The sequence below is a fragment of the Notechis scutatus genome, chromosome 3 (genome assembly GCF_049901735.1).
Source record: "Notechis scutatus isolate UNSWTSFEM ecotype Mainland chromosome 3, rNotScu1.2, whole genome shotgun sequence".
Taxonomy (NCBI): Eukaryota; Metazoa; Chordata; class Lepidosauria; order Squamata; family Elapidae; genus Notechis; species Notechis scutatus.
This window is the reverse complement of record NC_142011.1, coordinates 45630002-45654045: the sequence shown is the minus strand read 5'-3', so window position 1 is coordinate 45654045 and position 24044 is coordinate 45630002. Positions and strand designations below refer to the sequence as shown.

The 24044-nt window shown below is 36.9% G+C and overlaps 1 protein-coding gene across 9 annotated transcripts in view; it reads right to left on the bottom strand.

Annotated features, from left to right (window-relative positions):
* Window positions 1-2278: 2278 nt before the first annotated feature.
* The window catches only part of SLC45A3 (solute carrier family 45 member 3), a 38347-nt gene continuing 16581 nt past the window's right edge, over window positions 2279-24044 (bottom strand). For 6 of the 9 annotated variants that reach the window (XM_087959661.1, XM_087959659.1, XM_026676799.2 and 3 more), the window contains 4 exons: window positions 11997-12393; window positions 10381-11205; window positions 9010-9275; window positions 2279-7316 (listed from right to left, as the gene is read on the bottom strand). In XM_087959661.1, the coding sequence (XP_087815787.1) occupies window positions 6888-7316; window positions 9010-9275; window positions 10381-11205; window positions 11997-12189 (1713 nt within the window). In that variant the 5' untranslated portion in view covers window positions 12190-12393 and the 3' untranslated portion in view covers window positions 2279-6887. Of the gene's footprint in view, window positions 7317-9009; window positions 9276-10380; window positions 11206-11996; window positions 12394-18357; window positions 18488-24044 lie in introns of those variants that run through there. The other 3 variants (XM_026676802.2, XM_087959663.1, XM_026676805.2) reach the window with 3 other exon arrangements.

The window sequence follows — 24044 nt, the reverse complement described above, 5'->3', positions numbered from 1 at the left end:
GCTAGCATACATAATGGCAGCTATAATCTGAATACTTCAGCATTCAGTAGCTAGTATTCACTATACTCTAGCTGGGTTAATATCATGGATATGCATGAAATGGAAACGTTTAATTTTTATTCAAAATTCAAACAACTGCATTCTGGGTTTGGTTCTCCAAATAGTTTGGCAGCCAGAAATTTTGGAAACTCCCAGAATTTCCAGCCTTTGGGTATATTGGTTTGAAATGTTGGGGGTCAAAGCCCCAGTACAATATTTCTTTAGAGCTGCAAATTGAGAAAAACTGGTCTAAGTTACAACCACCCACACAGTTTCTTTCAATAGTCATAATAAATAGTAAAGTAAAATAGAACATAAAGCAGAGATGGCTGTCTCAGAGAAGTTTGGATTAATCTAAGAATTTTGGTGTTTGTGTGATGTAAACAAATGGTGATATCTTCTAAATTTTCTGAAACGTCTCATTTCTTGTACTCATTCCGAATATTTTTGTCTATTTAATGGCTGCAAAACTGTTAGTGACCAAAAGGTACATAACTTTAATTAGTAATGAAAGTAAAATAACTGCAGCAAATTTATAACTGAAATCTGCCAATATGTTTACTTTACAATTGTTCTGCAAGAGGAATTGACAATCCTGCTGAGGATTTCCTAGCATGCCACGGCAGAATCAGAGCAATCATCCGTTGTATGAATATGCTCTGAGACAGTTGTACGCCTTGGTCAATGTTTGTGAAACAGGTTATCCTGTTGACAGAGTACAGCTGACTATGGATCAAGTGTGCCTTGGATAACTATCCATTCCAGTAAAATCTACCTCCTTTCAATTGATAAATAACCATGGCATTAATCTGGAATAATCAACAAGGAATTAACCCAAAGCAAATTATATGTTACAAAGCAACAAGCCCATGTTACTTTAAGACAAGTGACTGGGTCCTACACTTTAAAGTTTTCATAGTATGCAGTGTTGTGATCCCACTCAGGTCTGTGTTTTACTCCAGGAGCTGCCTCTTGGCTTCCCTGGTTCTTCAGAGCCCTCCCAGTTGCCACCTGGATTCCTCTGTGTCAGCCTGGGATACTTTTATGAATGGGCTGACTTGCAGAAGCTCTTCTTTTGAATTGAAATATGTTTAGTTATTCCTTTCACAGAGGCATTGGGTGTCTCAACTATTTACAGGTGACCCAATAGATTTCTCAAAATTCCCTTTTGTGAATGTAATACTCTTGGTTTTTATAACTGTAGGTCAGTGCTTTCATGATTTGAAGGATACATTATTAATTAAAAAGTTTACATTGCATGGCTCAAGAATAAAAAGCCATCAATCTCTCCCTCCCCATTAAAGCTGGGGGTGGAAATGTGCTACAATGCTTTAACATGATTCAGCTTCATTAAGGAACGAATCACGGTCTTCCATCAGGAGTGATGGAAGAATTACTTTTACAGCTTCTCCTAAAAGAGAATATATGGTGTTTGTTTTCAAGTCTGATGTGGTTTACAAAAGTTGATAGGAGACATTGCCGTATTTAGGGCAATCTTTGAATTAAAAAGAAGTTGATAAACCAAAAAAAAAAAAAAAAGTCTCATGATACAGTCATGATGCTTATTATGGTGTAATATATAGATAGAGCTAAAGGTTATCCATGATGGCAAGTCTAAAAAGAAGGGACTGGGTGAAAAACGGATACATTTTCAATATAATTCTATAATCAACACCAAATGGGGTTTGGTATGAAGCACAAATACTGTATATTTGCTTAATAAAGCAGGTTTAAAATTTGAAAATAAAAATAATATTTTGTGAACTTAATATTGCAGTGCCTCCAAACAATTAACTTGTATTTTGTTTAAATGTCTTATTTAACATAATCCCACCGTAAGTTATTGTAATATGGAAAATGCCATGTCTTGAAAAGGGAGCTATTCAAACTTTGTGACCAGCTTCAGCTTTGTTTTAATTTTTCTGATGAAATCACCCATTTTTAGAAACAAATCACAATGATATAGCCCCATAAGTATATATTATCCCTCAGGCCTGTCAAACTGGTGGCCCATGGATCGGCCACACGCACCCCGGCACAGCACAGGCAAAAAAACGTGACTCAATCAAGTTTGACACTCATGCCATATAGTCTGGCTGTGAATGGCCCTGACTTACTTTACCATTTTAGATGTTATTCATTCTTCCAATTCAACATAGAAAAAAGTAAATAACTTGATATTTGGTTCTAAATCCAAAAGTTCTCATTGTTTTAAATTAAGGCCATTTAAACATTTCCATTCCTTAATAGACTTTAATATCTCCTGCAAAACTGTACAAAATATTTATTTCCATAAATAAATAAACATACAATTTCCATACAGTTTTTTTTTATGCGGGGAGGACATAGCACAGGGTATTATTTAATCACTGGCCAAAACTTGATTCAGAAAATTCCCTTTAAATAAAGCTGTCTGGGAAAGATAAAGATGAATACTATTAACAAAGGAGGAATAATTAACGCCCAAAGCTGATGTGATGCAAAACTGACAATTCATATGTGAAGATGCAATCATGCAAACATTATGGATACATACATATGACACAACTGCATAAGTTGCAGGTTTTGTGTGATTCCATCATTATGCCTGTGTCATTGTTTATCCATCTTGCCACCCCCAGAGTCACCACCCTAACAAAGTTTCAACACCAAAGAAAGTTTGGTAATGATATGCATTAGGGACCAAACAATAATGTGCACATAACAATAAAGAAAATCTGTGAATCCATTACCCAGTGGATTCTTTGTTAGCACATTTTGAGTATAAAAAGAACTTTTCTAATAATCATACTGATTTAAACCAGGTTGGTTTCTGATATATATGAATTTTGGATATTGCTCATGAATTTATCTTTTCATTCTATATTAACCCTCCACATATTAGCAAGACCAATCTTATCAGATTTATGTTTCATAATTCCAACTGGACAGCTTTGTGACACATAATGCAATGGAACAAATTTAATCATAAGAAAGCCAATATGGTCACAATTTGTTACAAATCCCACAACTGTTTGTCCAGCCCATTCCACTACTTCACATCCCTGGATAATTTGTTCAAAATGCAAAAACAAAATGCTGAAGTCTAACTATAATGTGGTTGCTTAGATTTTGTTTTGATATGTTTTATTAATTTAGTAATGGAAATTGTTAACTCAAGAGTTTATGGCTATTGTTTCTATGAACACAGCTACTTTTGGCTTATTCAATAAATTATGGTTGAACCACCATGACTAAATGGAATTAATGAACCTATTTATATTTTTAGGGATTGGTATGAAAAGTTTAATTGGATAGTTTGTCAAACTTTTGGTGTAGGCATCTCTGCCAATCCCTTTTCAACCACTCAGCTACTTCATATATCAATTTACCTCAAGCTAGACCCCTCTAATTGTGTTGTACTTCTATCTTCCCAATCTTGACATATCAAGCTAAGCCAAATATGTGAATCTAGCCTGAGTAGGAAAGACTATTGAAGAGCGTATAGCAAAGGCAAAAACTCAATTGACTTAAAAACACCGTCATCTTCAATAACAGCAATAACAGCAACAGATTATATGTATTTTGCACACAAAATTGCTTACCACTGCAGCATCTACTGATATATCCATATTTTGAAGCAGAAGTTTTGCTGATAAAAGACAGTTGTGATCTTTTGCTACATAGTATGAGGAATAAGAAGAAGAAATAAACCATTGGGGAATGGCCAGATTTCTGAGTTTTCTAGATCTAGGATCCAAGAAGATCCTAGGAACAACTAATGCCCCTTACTTTTGGCACAGAGGATCAAGGATGACAGTGAGGGCTCTCATAGCATTTAACTGATTAATTCTCTGGACTACAAGTGACTACAATTCTCTGGAACCATTTTCCTTGGAAAAAACAGAACCTGAGTTATTTCCACATAAGCTCTTCTCTTTCATTTTTTTTTTCTCCTGAATTCAAATGATTTGTCAAATTCATTGTTTTCCTAAGGTGACTCTCTTTTCGTTTTTTATTCAAGTTCTGATTTGCAGCAATAAAACAAAATTGTAGTTATCAAATGACCCAGAATAGTGTGAACAAGCAAAATGCTAATGGGAATTTATTACTCCCTTTTAAAGTTTCTCTCAATTGGTCCAATAACGCTACGAAGAATTAAAGAACCCCAGGCAAGAAAACTAATAAACCAAGGTCATTCCTACCAAGAGATATGGGCACTTGAGTGACTTTATGAGGAGGAAAAAGTTTCAGTGAAAATGGGCATAATCTTTAATACCAATCACTAGAGTCACTGCTCTGGGAAAAAAAGTCTATTTGAGTCTACTCAGATCAGAGTCGAGATACTGACATTTTCTATCTATGAATGAGGTTTTTTATTATTATTTAGACACGATAGGATGAAATTGCTTAGAATTTCTGCAATTGCAAAACATCTGAAAGATGTCAGGTTAAGAAAGAATGAAGTATCTCCTTTTAGAAGGTTGAAGTTTGCATGTTCTTGCCAGAAAATAATCCCATTTGCTTCATGGACTCATAAACTGAAGCACACATCTATTTGCTAATTTGTGAGTACACATTATGGAAGGACCATCGTATAATATACAGATGCTTATTGTCTGATCACACAGGTGGCACTGATGACTATTACAATTTTGTGCCAATTAAAGCACAAAACCATGTTAGGATCTAATATCAAATGTGTTTTTTCAACAGCCTCTACTTACGACATCAGAAGAAAACACATTAGGACTGTAGCTCCCATCACTTGTAATCTTGCTGGATGGGAATACCAAGTTATAATCCAACACATGTGAAGAACATCAGACTGGGGAAAACCCAAGTAACCGCATGTGTATTCGATTTTGTTTTTTGCTTTTTCCGCTTCAATTTACGTCTTCACCTGTTCCAGTTCTGACATTTAGTCCTTATTTTTGTTTTAAAACTTTACTCCTTCCACTCAGATTAAATTGCATGAGTCTGTAGCAGGAGACTTTGTGGATAAATGTCATCTTCCACAGGATTTAACGGACTGGTTTCTTTAAGCTAAGAATTTGAACTAGTTAAAATTGCCTAAGGTATTTAATGATAGCATGATTCATCCACTTGAGCAAAAATATTTCTCCTACAGGGGTCTTCGGCTCAAATTCATATAGCAGTTTCTTAATGGGTTTTTGTGACATACTGCAGTCTGATTAACATTGTGATAATTTGCAAGACTGCAGCACACTAAAACTAACCCATGGGCATAGGCTTAAAGGACCACATGCTTGTCTCAACAATTATCTCATAGTTCAAAATGCAAAATGGGTCAGGTTAGAAATTACCAACTGATGTTTATATCAAATAGATACAATATCCATCTTTCTTACACTCTCTCAGCCCCAAAAGATCATCTCATCACTGTGGTTATCTACTTTCCAAGAAAAGACCATAAATGGAAGTTTCTCTTGAAATACAAATTGCAGCTTTAGAGACACTTTTTTTTTAGCATATAGTGGACAGTCCTGTTCCCAATCCCAGATTCTAGAATCCTAAGGCTTCCAGAAATCCCTATTTACTTAATACTATTGTCAGATCTAATCTACCAGTTGTTCTAATTTACAAATACAGTCTTTTCAATGTTAATTGGTGCAACCCATAGAAAGAGGATCCTACCTTGGAGAAAGAGAGTAGATCTTGACCTTCTGGTCACATTGTTCAATACAACCTGAACTCTTGTACTCGATATGTGTTAGTCCTGGACAGGAAAAGTTGCCTTGCCTGCTGTTGACTGAATCAATGCCAGCTAAATATCTTATTCAAAACAGTTGGGGTGTGGGGTGTGTATTTGCGCTTAAAAAAAGGGCAGTTTAGCTTACAATACTTTTCTAGCCTAGGCTCTATCTGGGTGGCAGAAGGGATGGATTACACAGTGGAAAAAGTTTGGCGCATGCCTCGTGGTACATAGGAACATGGTTCCTTTTCAATGCGGTCTTTCCCCAGAAATTTAGATGACCACACATCTCTTTATCCGAAATAGCAGCCTACACCCAAATGTTTTTACTCTAATCTAAGCCTTCCTTTTAGGATTGCACACAGTAGCAGGCACTGTAGTTTGTTTGAGCCAGTCAGTCATTTAAAGGCAATTCCCCAGAGAGGCATGTTCTTCAGCTTCCATTTATGCAAGTCTTTCTATTTACACTAACTGCAAGCTCTGTTTTGGGCAGATGTGGGGGAAAGGATCAGCTGACAACTAAGGTTTCATTTCCTTCGTGCAGTGGTAGAGTTGCTGCCAGTATAACCACAGCATCTTCTCTTAAACAAGCTCCTTCTATGTAACTCTACTCAAATTATTTATACTACCTAGACTTTGTCCTAAAACATATCCAGAAAAATGAAGGAAGTGTATTATTCTAACTTCTTTTCAAAAATATTAAGATACTATATCACATTCTTCCATATGATTTCTGGCTCACAGCAAGTTGTGAGGACTTGTAACTCAATACAAAAGCTGACCAACAACATTTCAATACAGACATAACTGAGAAGTGAGGTACATTGCATTTCTCATCTATCTTTGGTCCCTTCTGCACTATGTCATCTTCCACTCACACAACTTAAGGAAGCGATCATAGTAGCACCCCTGTTTGAATGGCTTTTGTGAGCCTGATCCAAAGGATCAGGCACAGATTTTTACTGAAGGCATTGGGTAAAAAGAGGCAGCCCAATACCACACTTTTTGTTACCCTGAGATCAACCCAGTTATATTCCTTCAGTCAAATATTTTGTACATCTCATTGAACAAACAGAGAAGCAGAAAGAGTCTATATTTGCACTCCCGACTCCTCTCTAGTATGTCTTTAATACACATTAATTCCCCTCTTCTTCTACACTGAATACTTGGCCATATCACTTTTGTCAAAAATAACTTTGGTTGCAAAGTAAATGGCTACCAATCCAAAGCCGGTAGCCGATGCCATATAAGTGGTGACTGATTGTGTGAACTGAACCAGCGAACCCATAAGAAGGGATGGGATAACCTGGGAAAGAAGAAAAGCACTGTCCAAGATGGCCAGATCTGAACAGATCCCTCGGCTTGCTGCTGCAGTGTCTGAATCTCCCACCATCATCATGAGCGAGACTTCACATGGTGAGCTGACACAGAGAGAAGAACCGGCAACAGGGGGAGAGTACAGGCTACCACCATGTCCATTCTGGTAGGTCAACTTCTGAGGAGAAATGTGGTTTTTGAGGAAACCCAGCTTCTTTTCTGATTGACCTGCATTCTCTTTACTTTTATACTTAGGCAAATATATCTGAAAGCACAAGAAAATAAAAGATGATAAGATGTTAGAAGACAATTCAGCAAAGACATAAAAACCATAGAATACGATATGAAATATATGATTAGCTGGAGCAGAGAAAAGTGAGGATGAAAGCTTTTAAATAGAGATCAACAGAAGAAACAAAGATAGCTGTTTTCTAGAAATTAAAAATGTTGTTCAAGCTATTTCACATGAATTGAGGATTCATTAAAAAAAAGAGCTCAAACCAGTTTGGTATTATTTACTATTTAGTTACCACTTAAGTTTATAAGTTTAAGTTTATTTACCATTTAAGTTTATGTAATGTCAACCTGGTCAAAGTGCTTTAGCCAACACAGAACAGTCACAAATTGATTCCAGAAAGATGACAGTCCTATAAGGACAGTACGATTCAAGGGCATGCATGAAATGCAACCGACTTACACGGCTTGTGCACTGGAAGCTTCAGACAGAGTTAGTCTTGCTGGCTCTCACAACACTGGAATGGCAGCTGTTATGAAGAAATCACTTCAGAAGAAAGAAGCAAAAAGGTAGAGGAAGCAGACATAAAGGACTGACAAAAAGCAAAGAAAAAAAGAGGAGGCTTAGGTAGGACTGTATCATCCTACAAAGGTCTACAAAGAAGATACAGTAGTCATTCAGTAGTCGTGCAGTTAGATAATGGGGAACAGCTGCTTTGGACATATCCTGATTGGGATGCAAAACTGGCAAAGACAAGCTAACCTAGTGACAGTTTTGAATAATATTTCAACAATAGAAGTTATGTATTTGTTTAAGAGTTTGATCAGAACAGCTATACTGCCAGTTTTCTGAAGATTTGAATAAACGCTCTAAATAAGGATCAACTTAACATGCCTCTTTGTTGCTCCAATATAAACATGTTGCAAAACATTTGTAGATCTCTAGGCCATACAAACCCTGGTCAAAGAAATCCAGGAATCCAACCCAATACATAAATGCATTGGCTAGCATGAACTTATCCTGCATGACTACTGTCAAGGCTAGTGGGGGTGAAGCCATTACGACTTGGGAGTTTGCATCAGGTGTCCCAGACTTATTGATTATGATACTGATAATTACAGCTATAAAAAATACAGGAGTTTGTACTATCAGAATTTCTGATGGTAATTTTCTCTTAGATTAATTGAAATTATCCACTCTTTCCTAGTTGTTTTGCTCTGCAACGTAGGTTTTAAGATTTGTGGCTAAGATACCAAGTCTACAAAAATCCATTGCTCATTAAAATGTCTATAAATGGGGAAAACAGGAGATCAAGTCAAGATATTATAGTACTTTATATAGTCAATAGCTTCATATGTCAATGGGCAAGAATCAATAAAACAGCAATCAAGTAAGGTACTGCTGACTGAATCTTTAGTATAACTAAGCAAATTTAGTCTTTGGCTGCTTTCAGCTGGATGGCTGGGAATATTAATAACCAAATTATTATGCAACCATTCCACCTTTTCCTTAACAGAGGAATGGTAGGAGAATCACATTTAGAAGATGACTCATGAATTCATCAGAAAAATTACCTAAGAGCCTTCTCTGGAACCGTTCTTATCTGCTAGTTTCTGCTTTCATACAAGATAGCTATGGGGAAAAGTGTATATGTGCCAAACTTCATATTAAAATTATATCCATTTGTTCCATGCTCTGAGTCATTTCAGGATGTTTCTCCTACCTGTTTCTCATGATGATAAAGTGATGCAAGTGTGTATGGAAGGATCTGAAGCACTGAGAAAGGGAAGCCAGTCAAGGCAGCAGAAACAGTGACAATGACAACACTTTGAGAGAAGCACATGATGAAGGCTGTCAATGGAAATAAAGCCACACTGGCTAAGTAGACCATTCGTGTCCCAAAGTGTTTCACCATCCGATCCATGATTGTTGAGAAGAAAATGGAGATGATACACTGGAGAAAGAGGCCCAGGCTACCCATCCGAATTCCTGAGAAGAAAGATATATATAGTGAAATAAAGAAGATGGACAGGTTAGCTAGAAAAAAGTCAAATTTCATAACGCCAAGTTTTGTTAGCTGTCTGGACAACAATGATCTATCTGTTGTAGTACAGTTTATGAAATTAAAAAATGAATAGGAGGAATGTATTAAATGTGTTATTATTCATATGTCAGAAGTGAAATCTGTCCTGAGGTGTCTTACACAGAGTGACAACCCTCAAATATAGCTCAGCCTTAAATATTTTCAGAACTTTTCCCAGCTGTTAATTTGAGCAGTTAACTGAGGCCAAGAAGTTAACTTGTACCTGCAAATGACAAATATTGCTCACATTTCATTTATATTGAAAATTATGTTTAAATCAGTGCCACATTGCAGTTCCTTGTGAACTTTTCTTCATGCATCTCTAAAAGATAATTATACATGGGTCACAGATCCAAGATGAGGCAATTACTGAACAGTATTGTGTACACTTCATTAATAAATGTTAAATATTAGTTAAACTGAAACGGAGTCACTCAGACCTTGGAACAATATGCTATATTGGAACAAAAGGCAATTCAGAGATCAAATGGCTTTAAGAGGAGACATTCAAAAAAAGCTACCATCTGGATAGTTTTTCATGTTAAGACAGAGATGAGAGAACAGGTCAAATACAGATTTTATCCTTTTGCAACAAGAGGGGGATCTGCACATTTGATTTAGTGCAGGACAAATATCTAAAATAATATTTTACCAATTTAATTAACAAAAAGTAGTTTGCTCACAGGCCATCATACATTAATCAATGAATCAGAAAAGTCAGGTATTAACTACTTTAGCAATGAGGGGACATATTTCCATAAAAGAATAAAATATATGTTGATGTCATGTGCATGAATAGTAATGAGTTTCTTGCTACTTCTCCTCAAAGAAGTTCAAGGAAAAGGAAAAATTTATAACAAATGACAAAGACAGGTTTATATAAGTGCTCTAATTGCATCAACTATCAAACATTTAATGAAAATGGATTTTCTAATTACATAATTTTAAAAACTTTCAATTCTGTAATCTGCTTCAAGAGTATAAGCAAAAGGACTCTCGCACACTTCATACCTTCATCATAGTTTCTCCTGGCCTCTGTCCCAGGTTTAGCCCTGGGGATGCCTTGGTATAATCCTTCCCCAACAAAGTCTGTGTAGAACAACATGAATGTCATGAGGGCCATCCAGCTGCAGAATTCCGCCACAAAAAGCTTTTGGATTACCTTGGGAATACGACAGCAAACTCCATGCAGACGTGGGGCCAAGGCACAAAGATTCCTAAAGGCCTGAACCAGATGCCTGGTCCTCAAAAAGTTCTTTGGACGCCAAAAAGAACAGCAGGCAAATGATGGGGACTTGGAAGAAGACTTTCCTGTAGGGCCTGAGCTGAGCTCTACTTGAGCTGACACCTCCTCTGTCACAAAGACAGTTGCTAAGACACAGCCAAGGAAGATGATGATGAGGAGGCTGAAGAGACATTCCTCCTGACCCCCTAAATAAGGAGCAAGGAAGCTACTGTCCCAGTCAATAGCTGGGAGCAAGTACCCTACACAGCCACCCAGACTAACCATGAAAGAGTACACAGAGAAGGCCTGTCGGCAGCTGTCAGGCTCTTGGAACAGGTCCGACAGAAGAGCTTCCAAGGGGGTGAAGCAGACCTGACCACAGAAGTCAAGAAGGCCAACCCCCAGGATAAGGAAAGCCAGCTCCAGTGCACGGGTATCCAAGGCAACAAGTCTGGCCAGATGGTGAGCATGTGGAATGATGAGAAGGCTCAGGAAAACACCTAGGCATAGGACCCAGATGAAAGGCCTTCGTCGACCATAGCTACTGTGCCAATGGTCACTGGCAGAGCCAAGCAGTGGTACAAACACTAGACCCAGAACTGGTCCAATTCCTAGAAAATAAGAAGGGGAGAGAAATGATTATTTGAGGCGAGGGGATTATATAGGGCAGTAGCTGGAAATAAAAGCTCACAAAACAAAAATTGCAACATCAGATAATCCATCTCCAGATCTCCAAATCCTAAGGGGAAAACCAGACTTTCTAAGGAGATATGAACAACTGCTAGAGGGTCTTTGAGCATCCCCTCACCCATTTTCCAAAATGGAGTATGTGTGTGTACCCATGTGACTTCAACGGATAAGGACAAGGGTGAACAAGTTAGCAACAGAAGTCATATTCAAAGGTAAGGAAAGCCATGATACAAAAGTAGGAAAGTCATCCTATGTGACAAGGAGAATCATCTTGAAACATCTTGTAAAATGCAGAGCTTCACATCCCCTAGACCTTTTTTAAAAAAAAAAAATACAAAAAAATACATGCTGCCAATATTTGGTAATGCAAACATGAGAACAATGTAGGGGCATATGTGGTTTGCAGGCTTTAGGTTGCCCATATCTGGATTAGATTACACCTAGTATATTGTTTAGTATAAAATAACAATTACATTATCTTTTCTTCTTACATCCTAATCCATAATATGCCAGTTCACTTTACATACCAACATGTACAACACTATTTTTGCAGCCTGAATATTATTCAGTTGGCAACCTGCAGCCCTAAGGCCTTGATTGATGGACAGATAAACATGCACACCCACTTATCCACATACAGAACTATCAATCTATCAGTCTATCAAATCTAGCATGGACAGTCTCCCAGCAAAGAAGAAAAGAAGCCACATACCTAGAACCATTGTCATGAACTTCTCTTCCACTCCTATTTCCAACAAGAGGGGTGGCACATATGTGACACCTGCAGCAAGGCAGACCTCCAGGCCAAAAGTCAAGGAGTTGATCAGCAAAAGCTGGACTCTGCGATTCTGGAACACCATGCTGAGCCAGGCCCTCTGAGCCAGGCCACCCATGCACCTCATCATCCCAGAGTCGCCTCAGCCCACAGCATGCTCCTTAGGGGGATTGAGAACAGGAGTTCAGAGTCCTGAGTTTTCTTTTGTAGCTGAATGGCAAAACATCAGTAGCCATGTTATATCCAGCAGTGAAGATCTGTTTGTTGCCCACTTGGGTCCAAGCTGAGGATGGCAAGATGAGTAGTCTTAAGTGCTTATCATGCTTCACTTTCCCTATGAGAATAGTGAAAATTAAAAATAATACATATCAGCATTGAATTTCCTTAAGTTGAGGCATTTACTAATAGCAATGTAACCCACGTAAAAGCTCCCCTGCAAATGAATTGTTCCCCGCGTTTTGCAGGGAACACACAGGGCAGCTACTCCTTAAACACCAACCCTCCCCATGATGTAACTTAAAGCCGTAGCTTTATCATTCATAACTGAATAACAATCGTATTGTGCCTAGCTTAGGACTGAAGAAATCAAGATTCCATGATTCCACACTGCCTTTGCATCCGTTTCTCTCTGCCCCCAAAACTGCACCAAATATCACACCACATTCCACCACTTGGAAACATGAAAGATAAACTCAACTGGTGATTCTGTAGCTTACAGTCATACTCCCTCAATCCAACTTTCCCCTCAGGATTGTTGTTGTGGGGGATAATAAGTGGCATTATATATGCCACCTTGAGCTAGGACAGAAATCTAATTAATAATAAAAGGTGTAGTGAACACATCCATATAAATGCTACATAACCCAGAACTTGCCCAACCCTTCCTAAAACAATTGTGAAATGCAGCCCAGGATCACCAAATGATTTCTTAGCCCTGGACTTTTTAATTGCTGGCTCTTTTTTCTTGTTTAGCTATGCAAATAAAGCAGTTTAAACTAGCTCAGTTCCGTGATTTCGCCAAACAAGTTTCAGAGCTGCACTTTGGGAGGATGTTAAGAGTTGTGTTTCAAATACTTAAGTTCTGACAACTTCATAGAACTAAAATAGAACTCTTAATTTGCAGTAATTATAGCAATAAATAACACTTTGACCTATATACTGCTTTATAGTGCTTTACAGCCCTCTCAAAGCGGTTTACAGTGTCAGCATATCGCCTCCAATAATCTGGGTCCTCATTTTAACAACTTTGGAAGGATGGAAGGCTGAGTCAACCTTGAGCCTGGTAAGACTCAAACTGGTGAACTGCTGGCAGCCAGCAGTCAGCAGAGGTAGCCTGCAGTACTGCATTCTAACCACTGTGCCACTACGGCTCATATTTATGCTTACAAGTCCTTTCTTAACTTGCCTATTTATCTATTATAAACACAGGTAGTCCTCAACTTACAACAGTTCATTTAGTGACTGTTTGAACGGTTACAACGGCACTGAAAAAAGGGACTTATTTTTCACACTTATCGTTACAGCACCCTCACGGTCACATGATTTACACTCAAATCAGGGGTGGGATTCTACCAGTTCACACCTATTCACTAGAACCGGTTGTTAACATTCTAAGCAGTTCGGAGAACCGGTTGTTAGAAGAAATTACTGGCCTAATCCTGTAAGGAAGGAAGGAAGGAAACATTCTGGTGTTGCTTACAGAAACTGCCTCTCCGTTAACCCTTATTACATTCTTGGCAGGACTAGATTTCCTGTCTCTGGAACTTCTCTGGAGTTTTTTTCCCCTCCTTTGCTGGTACTTTGCTTGTGTGGAGTGACCGTTCAAAGTTACAATGGCACTGAAAAAAGTGAGTTATGACCATTTTTCACACGTACGACTGTTGCAGCATCCCCACAGTCATGAAATGCCAAGCGAGGAGATGCGTGCCTCAATGTGAGTGATATTGAGTTGGCCACACCCAGCCAATAACATGACCACCAAGCCATGTCCACCCAGTCACATGACCACCAAGCCACGCCCACCAACTAAGCTATGCCCACAGAACCGGTTGTTAAAAATTTGAATCCCACCACTGACTCAAATGCTTGATGTGGTTCATATTTATGACGGTTGCAATGTCCTAGATTCATGTGATCCCCTTGTGCGACCTTCTGGCAAACAAAGTCAATGTGGAAGCCAGTGTTACCAACTGCAATGATTCACTTAACAAACATGGCAAGAAAAGTCATAAAATGGGGCAAAACTCACTTAGCTACATAAATTTTGGACTCAACTGTGGTCAAAAGTTGAGGACTACCTATATAGTCCAACAGCTGCAAATTTTATATGGTACATTAAAGGAGTATTTCAGTAAATGAACAGGAAACAAAATGACAAATGGGCTTCAATGGAAATAAGTACTGAAATGAAACTCTCTCAGTGAAGGAGAGATCTGAACCAGTTGTAAGTAATCAGGGTTAGATTAGGGTTAGAGTTCAGGTTGTGAAGATGCCACAACTAAGCCAAAAAAATGGATGAAACATGATTGTCAATATCCTAATGCATTTAGACAATTGATGGTGTGGTTATAAATGCATACTTAAGAGCAAGTCTTGTCACAGCTCAAAAAGAATAACGTAGCACCCTGCCAGAAAGGCCAATCGGAAGAAGAAACATTATAGTGTTTAGCTCTCTGGATTTGGAACAAAGAAAGTGGAAGAGATAATAAAGAGTATGAAATGTACAATGTATAAAGAAAGTGAATCTTCTGATCATGTAGAAACCCAGTATAATGAACTCAAACAGCAGGAGATTCAAGGCAGATGGGAAATCAGAGGAAAAGCTTTGCACAGTGAACCTACATAATTTGTAACAATAGGAGATAACCAACAGGATAAATTGTTTAAAAGGGCAAGAAAATGAATTCTTGGAGGAAATGTCTAGCATAGGCTTTTGGGCATAATGACTACATACCACCTCCAAGCTGCATATGCCACTTAGGCTTTTCAGAAGCTTCTAACCAGCTATTCCAGGATGGCAACTTGGTTAAATGTTTCATCAGATTCAGTACAGCGCTTAAGCTCTAAACTCACCTGACAATTATATTCACTGGCTGTGGATCCAAGTAAAAGCACATAGAATTTGCACTCATAGAAACAACAGGAATGAGACATGCAAAGATAAGAGAGAGCTGAAATGTTATTCTAGTAAATAAATATTTTGGGGAGAAAAAACCTGACACAGTTGTTTTTGTAATACAACTGTTTAAATTATCATTTACATTTGCTAAATAGCAAATCTGGGCTAGAAACTGAGAGAAAAATACAGATTATTAAGAAGAATTAAAGATATTAACAAATGCACTGTATGAAGGAGGAATTTTTTTTTGTACTAATATGTTATTCAGAAAAGAAGGAATAAATTCTAAGCAGCTATAGCTGAAGGGTATGAGGGAATTACCTTAGGAGACAGGAGGAAAGCCTAATCTGACATCAGATAAGAGGCAGCTACCATAGGTTGGAAGCAGGAATGGGGGCATGGAAAATGTCTCAGAAAAGACCCTCCCTACTTTCTTGGATTGTAAAAGTGAGACAGGAGAGACCCCTGCAGACTGGCAAGATTCTGCTAATGTAACCTTACAATAAAGACTGGGTGATTATTCCTGGATATACTTCTTGTTTGGGCTGGTCCACAAAGATAACACATTGTTAAGAATGATTAAGTTCTTAATCATTGTTAAGAATGACTACTATATTTTCTGAGGAAAAATCTGACAGTGGAGATATTGAAGGGCAGTTAAGTAATCAATATAGTAACTCGGGCATGAAGTTACTATATTGATTACTTAACTGCCCTTCAATATCTCCACTGTCAGATTTTTCCTCAGAAAATGTATTAGCAAAGGAAAGAAGGTATATATCTCTTTGAGTTGGAATTACAAGAAATATTCCTTTGGTAAACCATAGTTTAAAATCTTAACAAAACAGACCAGTAGATGGCTCTATTGCCTCCAAGACTTTGCATTACTTCTATCACAGCACTGAAAATATATTCTACCAATGTCCCCTTAACAAGATTAATATGCGATTCTCTACAATGAATTTTCCTTTTTCTTTCTTGGGAACGTATTTTTGCTAAGACACACCCAATAATCAAAAATGGCATCATGCAGAACTTCCTCTTTTAAACAATCCTAAAATTTACAGTAAAGTCACAGTACATTTTCCAGGTAATATTACTTAAAAAGAGGCAGGGCTAAATTATTAAACTTGTTTTTAAAAATCAGGATTTTGAAACAATGAATGGGACACATTCCAGGTAAACATATTTGCAGTTTTCAAATTGTAAAATATTAATGCATGCACAAACTGCCTTATCTATATATGTAAGGAGTTTTCCCTCTCATTGCATGCTTCCCACCAATAACTTAACATCCTTATATAAAGTTTGCTTATCAAGACTGGAAATTATGTTAGATCTGCCACTGTAAACAAATTATATTCTTCAGCTATCAAGGAAATTATTTATATTTAAGTAATTCACACAAATTCCATACTTCTGTAATATCTGAGATCCAAATAAATACAAAAGCTAACTCAGGGAAGGCCATTTATCTTTCATTTCACTGCCTGAAATTAATGTAATTTAAAAGAAAGCTTGGTCAGTCTTTCCCAAAAACGCAATTATGGTGTTTAAAGAGGAGCTACTCTCTCAAGAGTTGAGAAGTTCATGGGGCCATCATCTTCATTTTCAACATAATCCATACAGATATTTACATGCCTTTCCTCCCTTAAACAATTCAACCCAAACCCATCATGGTTTTAACAAGTATGTGTACTGCATTACTTCAGCAGAAACAGATCATAAAAAATATAAAGAGAAAGGTGTGCAAACCATGTACTAAACAAAATTAGCATGTGCCAGTTTGAGGAGAGAGACCACATAAAATGCCCTTTATCTCTTCATATTACACAACAGAGATATTATTACACTGGTTAGAATGGAAAAATGCTCATACTGCTGTCTTCTAAGAGGAAAGGGGAAATGGAAAAGATAAAATGTGAACAGATATTGAAAAAACATCTCCAGATGAACAAATTTTCCCTAGCTTTAAATATAGGCTTGTTATATTAGTAAAATAATAAATAAATAAATAAATAATTGAAAGAATCATATTTGGCAAGGTAGGAAACAGCTACATTGGGAAAACTAAAGTCAACAACTACATGCCACTTTTTTCACATTTAGTTTTCTGAACAACAGACATTCTTCAATTTCCAAACTGATGCATGGAAAACAAATATTATATCATAAATAATTGAATAGAACTTTGCTTGGATGCTCACAGAGCAAAGTAAGATATAAACAATTACAATAGGTTTTAAATTCCAGGAGAATCATATAGGACTGATGAAAGTATAATTATGAAGATTATGTACAAAAGTAAGAAGTTTGTGTGTCATGCTTCTGGACATCTGTTTTTCCATTACTTTTAATCTACTATCTTAATGACAGTATTTAACTCTCTGGTTTGAACTTTAGTTATATTAATCCATATGGAGGAGTGAATTGGAAACATATTTACTGTACACATTAATTTCTACACTGATAATACCTATAAAATAGCTATTCAACTGCGAGAAGAATTATTTAGCCACTAGGCTAATGACAAACTAATAGACCATTTAAAAACCAGTGAAACCTTCCTTGGGATATAAACCTGCCCTAAAGCCATAAAACTCAAATAAGTGCTCTTGATGCATTTGTAAATAATAATGAAACCAATTTATTTAGACACAAAGCTGTAGCACAGGGTTCTACCATAGCACCAGTCAGCAGAATTAGATGACACAACGCTAAAATCTTTTGTACTCTGTGGGGCAAAATTAGATTAACTTCTTGGCCCTTAAAAATGGCAATTTCAGAATGTTTACAAATATAAGACATATTTAGCTTTCATGCTAGACATTAAGCAAATCAAAATTTTGGATTCTTCTTTCACTTCTACGCAAACCTAAATTCATGCCCTGTATTAGTACATTTCAGAAGCAAGGAGCTGTTCAGCAAAACTTAAAGCAATTCCTGGCTAATCTCTTCCCTTCCCTCTCTTTCTCTTCTGTGGTAGTTGATGAAAGGTGTTATTTCCAGTAAGTTTCTATAATTGCAGCTTTCATTCAGTAATCTGGAAGGGTGAGAGAGAAAACAAAACTATTCTGGGAAGCAAAGAGGAGAAAACAGTGTAAATTTAAACTGTCCTTCACCAGCCATCCAAAACATCTGCAGAATCTCTACTTATTCTAAATGCTAAGCTCAACTCACCTATTATTTGCTAAAGCTGTAAGCCAACAGGCTAAGAAGTTCAAGTATGCTGGTTTCATATCCTTTTCTTCTGAAAGACAAAGCTTTTTCAGCAGAGTAAGCTTGGACCGGCATTGGGAGTGCACCAGAGAGAGGTGGGGCCAAGATCCACCCCTTTGCTGTCATAGCCTATTGGTTTGGGAGCCCTCCCTGCTGCTTTTTACCTTTCCCTTTTTCCTTCTCCCCTCCCAAGTATTTGCACTGCAAACTATTGTATATTTTACAGTGAGTGGAGAGTTCCAGTTACAATGCACAACCTGCTCTTTTGTCTGGACTCTGGAAGAAAGGCAAAAGAAAAAAATAATACAAAGCAGCAAATACAACTATCCTTTTTTAAAAAAAAAAAAAACCTCAGAAGAACTCAGGTTCTCAATTTCTAGGATGACATGACTATTGCACTGTTATCAGTAGGATGGCTGTTACACTCCCATTTCTGCCTATTGTAGAACATAACACTTCTACTCTAAGACATCATGTTAGTAATGGACATCCTAAAAGGGGACAAAAGCAGAGGAGAAGGGGGAGAGGGGAGAGAGAAGAGATGGCTGGGAACAGCTGGGAACCCTGCCCTGAATCCATTCTCAAAAGTGATTATGCAGCTGAATAGTGCTGCCTCCACAACAGGGGAGTCTGTACTCGACTGGGCCTCTCTGAAGAGACATAGTAGCGTCCACAGAAAGTTGGCATGGAATAAAAGCTATTGTTGGAAAGGAACTCTATTTTCCAAAATAGTGGCAAAAGTTAGCAAAACACCAAATGTCATTCTTGATCTAATAAATGAATTGTGTGCTAATGCAGCCTTCACATTTTTATTGTTTGTGATGTAGTAATACAAAAGAAATCAGCAAATATGGGACATTATCAAGCAAAGGCTGATTACAGCTTGCTTTTTATATATAAGGGTCCTCTTGTTTACTAGCAGTTTAAAAGGCAAAACTTCTTAGCAGTATAGTTTGTATTTCTAATTAAAATTTGAAAACTGCATTTCAGGTTGATGAAGACTTTTCATTCATGATCAACATGTTTTACTAACCTAACCTAAAAAGCCACAGCCTACAACTTGAAGGTAGTTATGCATAGGGTTGGGAACATGCTGATCCTAATCAATAGGGCACACTGCACTAAATATTGTGCTCTTCGATTGATTCATATGTAAACACACATATGCAAACACTCAAACGCCTACACTTCAACATTTATTTTTGAATCACTGAATGTCATTTTGTATTTAGCCCCATAAATAGATACTATAGATAAAGCATTTGTTCTATTCAGATGTATGGAGCGTACATTGTTTATGTCTCAGTCATCTGGAGGAAATGTGGATCAAGTGGAAAGAAGAGGGGGAAATTATCACTCATAATTCAGAGCTTATCCTTTTGCAGGTGCCTGTTAGGCTACTAACAACAGTCTCTGCAGCAGAGAGCAGGCAGGCATTATAAACCACTAATCTCCCCCACAACACACTCGCCAAGAGACTAGATCTGCCAGGCATACAGCCAAATTAGATGCTACAGTGGAAATGTCCAGGACAGATAACTGCAGTTGTAGCCCACCATGCTGAAAATAAAACTGTGGTCATGATGAGAGTCTTAACAAAATTGCTTTGTTTATTATACCTTGACAGATGCCAGTATGCATATCTTACTAAAACTAAAATGATTTGTCTATTTTGCCTATGAACTGTATTTTTAATCTATTTTTATTTTATTCAAAAGAACTTAAAATACAAAATTCCAAAATATTTTTTAAAGAAACAGACAAAAAGTTGCACAAACCAAACAAGACACTAACCTGACACGTATACATATTATCCCCTCCCCAGCTGAATACTGATTAATATATTACAACAATATTACTCTCCCATCCCTTGCAAAACAGGCCCCCAAAATTTCAAACTACTAATTATATTTGCAAGTTATCAATCTGTCATCTATATACTATATTAATGACAAAATAATTAACAGGAAATAAATGATAATAAAAAAGACAAGATTAAAATTTCAAAACCCTGTGTCAAACAAGCTGTTATTATAATCAACTTTATCGTAGAAAATTTATCAGGGCTTCTTATTTATCCCAAATTATTCTAATAGTTAACACTGATTTGTCCTGGATCAAATATTTACATATGTGTCTTAATACCATCTCTTTATCAATTGTTGTCTAGTTAAATATACTAAGTCTAATCTCCAAAGTAGGTCTATCTTCCTAAAAATCTCCAGAGGAAATTGTTTGCCAGCTATGTGTGACAATTCCATTCCCCAATCTCCTTCTATCCTCTTAAGGAAACCAATTTATCACTTATCCACTCAGTCAGTTTTCTGCTGCTGTAAAAGAATGCAGGCTTGAACTTCAAGGAGGCGTATGCAATTGACTTACTTAGTTCTAAGTCTGTAAAGTCTGTATTTCTTTCCAGTGAATCTGCTACTTTCAGATCACATTCTTTTTGTGAATCTGATTTATCTACAGTTGCATGCATCTGAATATTTTCCACAGCCATTATCATTTTACCAAACTTTTTTAAAAAGCTTTCAACTAGGGACTTTTTGGCTCTTTTTTAGATGCTAGACACTTTTCCTTGTCTGTAATCTGATACATTGTTGCTTTGCGTAACCTAGCAATGGTAGATAAGGAAATTTTTCAAAGACACAAAATAAGAAACGTCGAAATAATATCCCTCAGAAAATAGAGAAGCAAGGAAGATATTTTAATCCAACATTTAAAAAAAAATATTTAAAAAATAAGCTCAAAACTTTTTGCAAATTAATAAAATATAAAATCCTTGTAGTGACTGTCCAAGAAAAATGTAAAGCAAGTAAAAGTACTTTCACTATCTAGAATACACCGTGATTTCCTTACAGAAAAATGAAAGTTATTCAAAACAAAAAAATAGATCAAAGGAGAGAGACCACCCCACCAAAAAAAAACAAAAAAAAAAAACAGATGGAGTCCAGCAGAGGAGTGTAATAAATCAGCATTCAACCAGCTGGTCAACTTTTAAAGATAAGAAGCAAAGAAAAACAAAAGCTTTTAAAAATGAAGTTAAAACCCAAACGTTCTTAAGAAAATGAACTGCTGAGAAGAAAGATGGATGCTCAGTGACTTTCTGATCCCTCCCACAGGCAACTGTAATCTTCAAGATTCCTCTTCGAGGTCCATGGACAACAAAAGCTGTCTTGGGGCATTTCTACATTCTCCCATTCAAATTTAGGAAGCAGCACTGCCAAAGAATCAGCTTTGGCAGCAAAATCAGCAGATTCTCGGCAGGAGAAAGAAAAGTTCCTACTGTTCAGCGGCCATCTTGGAACAGAAGTAATGAACAGTATTAGAAATACTAGAACTTGAAGATTATGCACAGTATGACTGTATAAAGTGTCTGAAAGCCAGCAAAAAAGATATATTCCTAGATATTAAGGAGCCTTTAGCAACAGGCCATGCTCAGTAATACAGCATGCACTTTGCATGCAGAAGCTGTGTGTTTTGTTTGAAAATCTTGGAAGAGCCACTGCCAGTCTATACAGACACTGCAGAAATATGCAGACAAATGATTCAAGACAGCTTCCAGCTTCCATATATTCTGTGTGCTTCACACAAGTACGCCGCTATATAATGTAGCATTAGGCCAAGTGTAGGCAGAACTTCATCTCATATCTGTATCTGATTGAAACATTTGGGAAAGCAAAGTAAGTTATAACATTTTTTCCCTTTTGGCCAGACCACACTGCTTATGAAGTCGTCACCAATTCTTTTTCAATTATTCAAAGCATTTAAGGAACTCACACATCATGAATGTGTGTGCACACTTTGTGCATGCGTATATGGAGAGGAGAACAGTATTAGTTCTTATCTCCCTACCCAAATTACATGCATTCACCTGACTGCCCTATAACCTCTTCAAATCCAAACTTGCACAAGTTGCTTTGTGTGTGTGTAATGCCTTACCATGTTTAGGTCTTATTACTATTTAAGCTGCATATTCTTGTTTTTCACACAATTGTGTTCAATTAGATAAGTTAATGTATAATAGAGGCAACCATAGATTCAGCAAATAGATGCATAGAGTTTATATGTGCATAAGGACAGTGTAGTTCAATGTATATGCAAATCTTCTGGGCATAGATTTTGTTTTTTTTTTTTTTTTTTTTTTTTTTTTTTTTTTTTTTTTTTTTTTTTTTTTTTTTTTTTTTTTTTTTTTTTTTTTTTTTTTTTTTTTTTTTTTTTTTTTTTTTTTTTTTTTTTTTTTTTTTTTTTTTTTTTTTTTTTTTTTTTTTGGGGGGGGGGGGGGGGGGGGGGGGGGGTTTTTTGGGGTTGGGGGGGGGGGTGTGGGGGGGGGGGGGGGTGGGGGGGTTTTTTTTTTTTTTGGGGGGGGGGGGGGTTTTTTTTTTTTTTTTTTTTTTTTGTCACTACCTTGTCCACAGCTTCTAACACAGTATATATTACTAAATAAACAAATGCTAATGCTAACAATGCTAGCCTCAAGACTCCAATTCTCAGTGTTAATGAATAGATTTTGTGAATGAATCACTTTTATCATTGTTCTAAAAGAAACTAAGATTTCCATTCAAAATACTAGATGTTATCTTTCTAATTCTAATACATTCCCTCACCACAACCTATGGATTATGAATCTCCTGCAAATCTGCTTTTGAACCTTAAGATTCACATTTAAAAAAAAAAACCCTGAATGAAATGCAGTCAATAGAGTCTGAACTGGCACAGGATCAACTGGGCTTTGCTTTATTCTTCCCCTGGGAAACAGTCTGAAGATTATTTTTTAAATACATTATAAGCCCTACCTGATGATCAGAGAACAACATTTGTCCAAGAAACCAGGAAACAAAACTCCTTTACCTGAAAATCAGGTAAGCAGGCCAGGCCTCAGCATGATTTAAAGGGAAAAGCCAGACAAAGGGAAGGCAAATTTAAAGCACAATTTAGAAGGATGGCAACTGGTACAACAACATATATTTAACATTCCTGCAGCTTCTGCACAAATATGTTCCAACGGACTTAAAACCTTGAGGACTGTATCAAAGCATAACAGCTCAACACTCATCTGAATTTTAAAAAAAATTGTTTCAACATGTTTAAAAAAATTATGTATGAATGATTGCTGGGCAAAAATAACATCAATAAAAATCAGAAAACCTTCCAGAAGAAATTATTCAGCCCCAATGTATAATATTAATAAACTATACTACCTGTAGTATTCAACAATGCAGAACTATATGATACACATTATTATCTTTCACCACACAGTCAGTCAGCTGTTCAGACTGGATTTGGCACTTTTACCCACCTATTGAGTCCTTCCAAAGGACCTGGGGTATTATTATATTTTATCCTGCCCAGATGAAGTAAAATCTAATGGCGAACATTCCTAATCCTCTTGCCTCCTCTTTTTGCCACCACAACTGTGTGAGGTCGGTTGGGCTGGGAGATAAGGTTTTCATGCCTAAGATAGGTGAAGAATTCACTGTAATGAGAATGGGCACATTTAATTATATTGCTTTTCCACTTTTAAAACTTTTTAAACTGTTCTTAGAAACAATACTGTAGGACAAAGTGGCAGAATTTATTATCTTCCCTCTAGATGCAAATATAGAGTTTTTAACTTGCCAAACTAGCAACTTCATCCACACAAG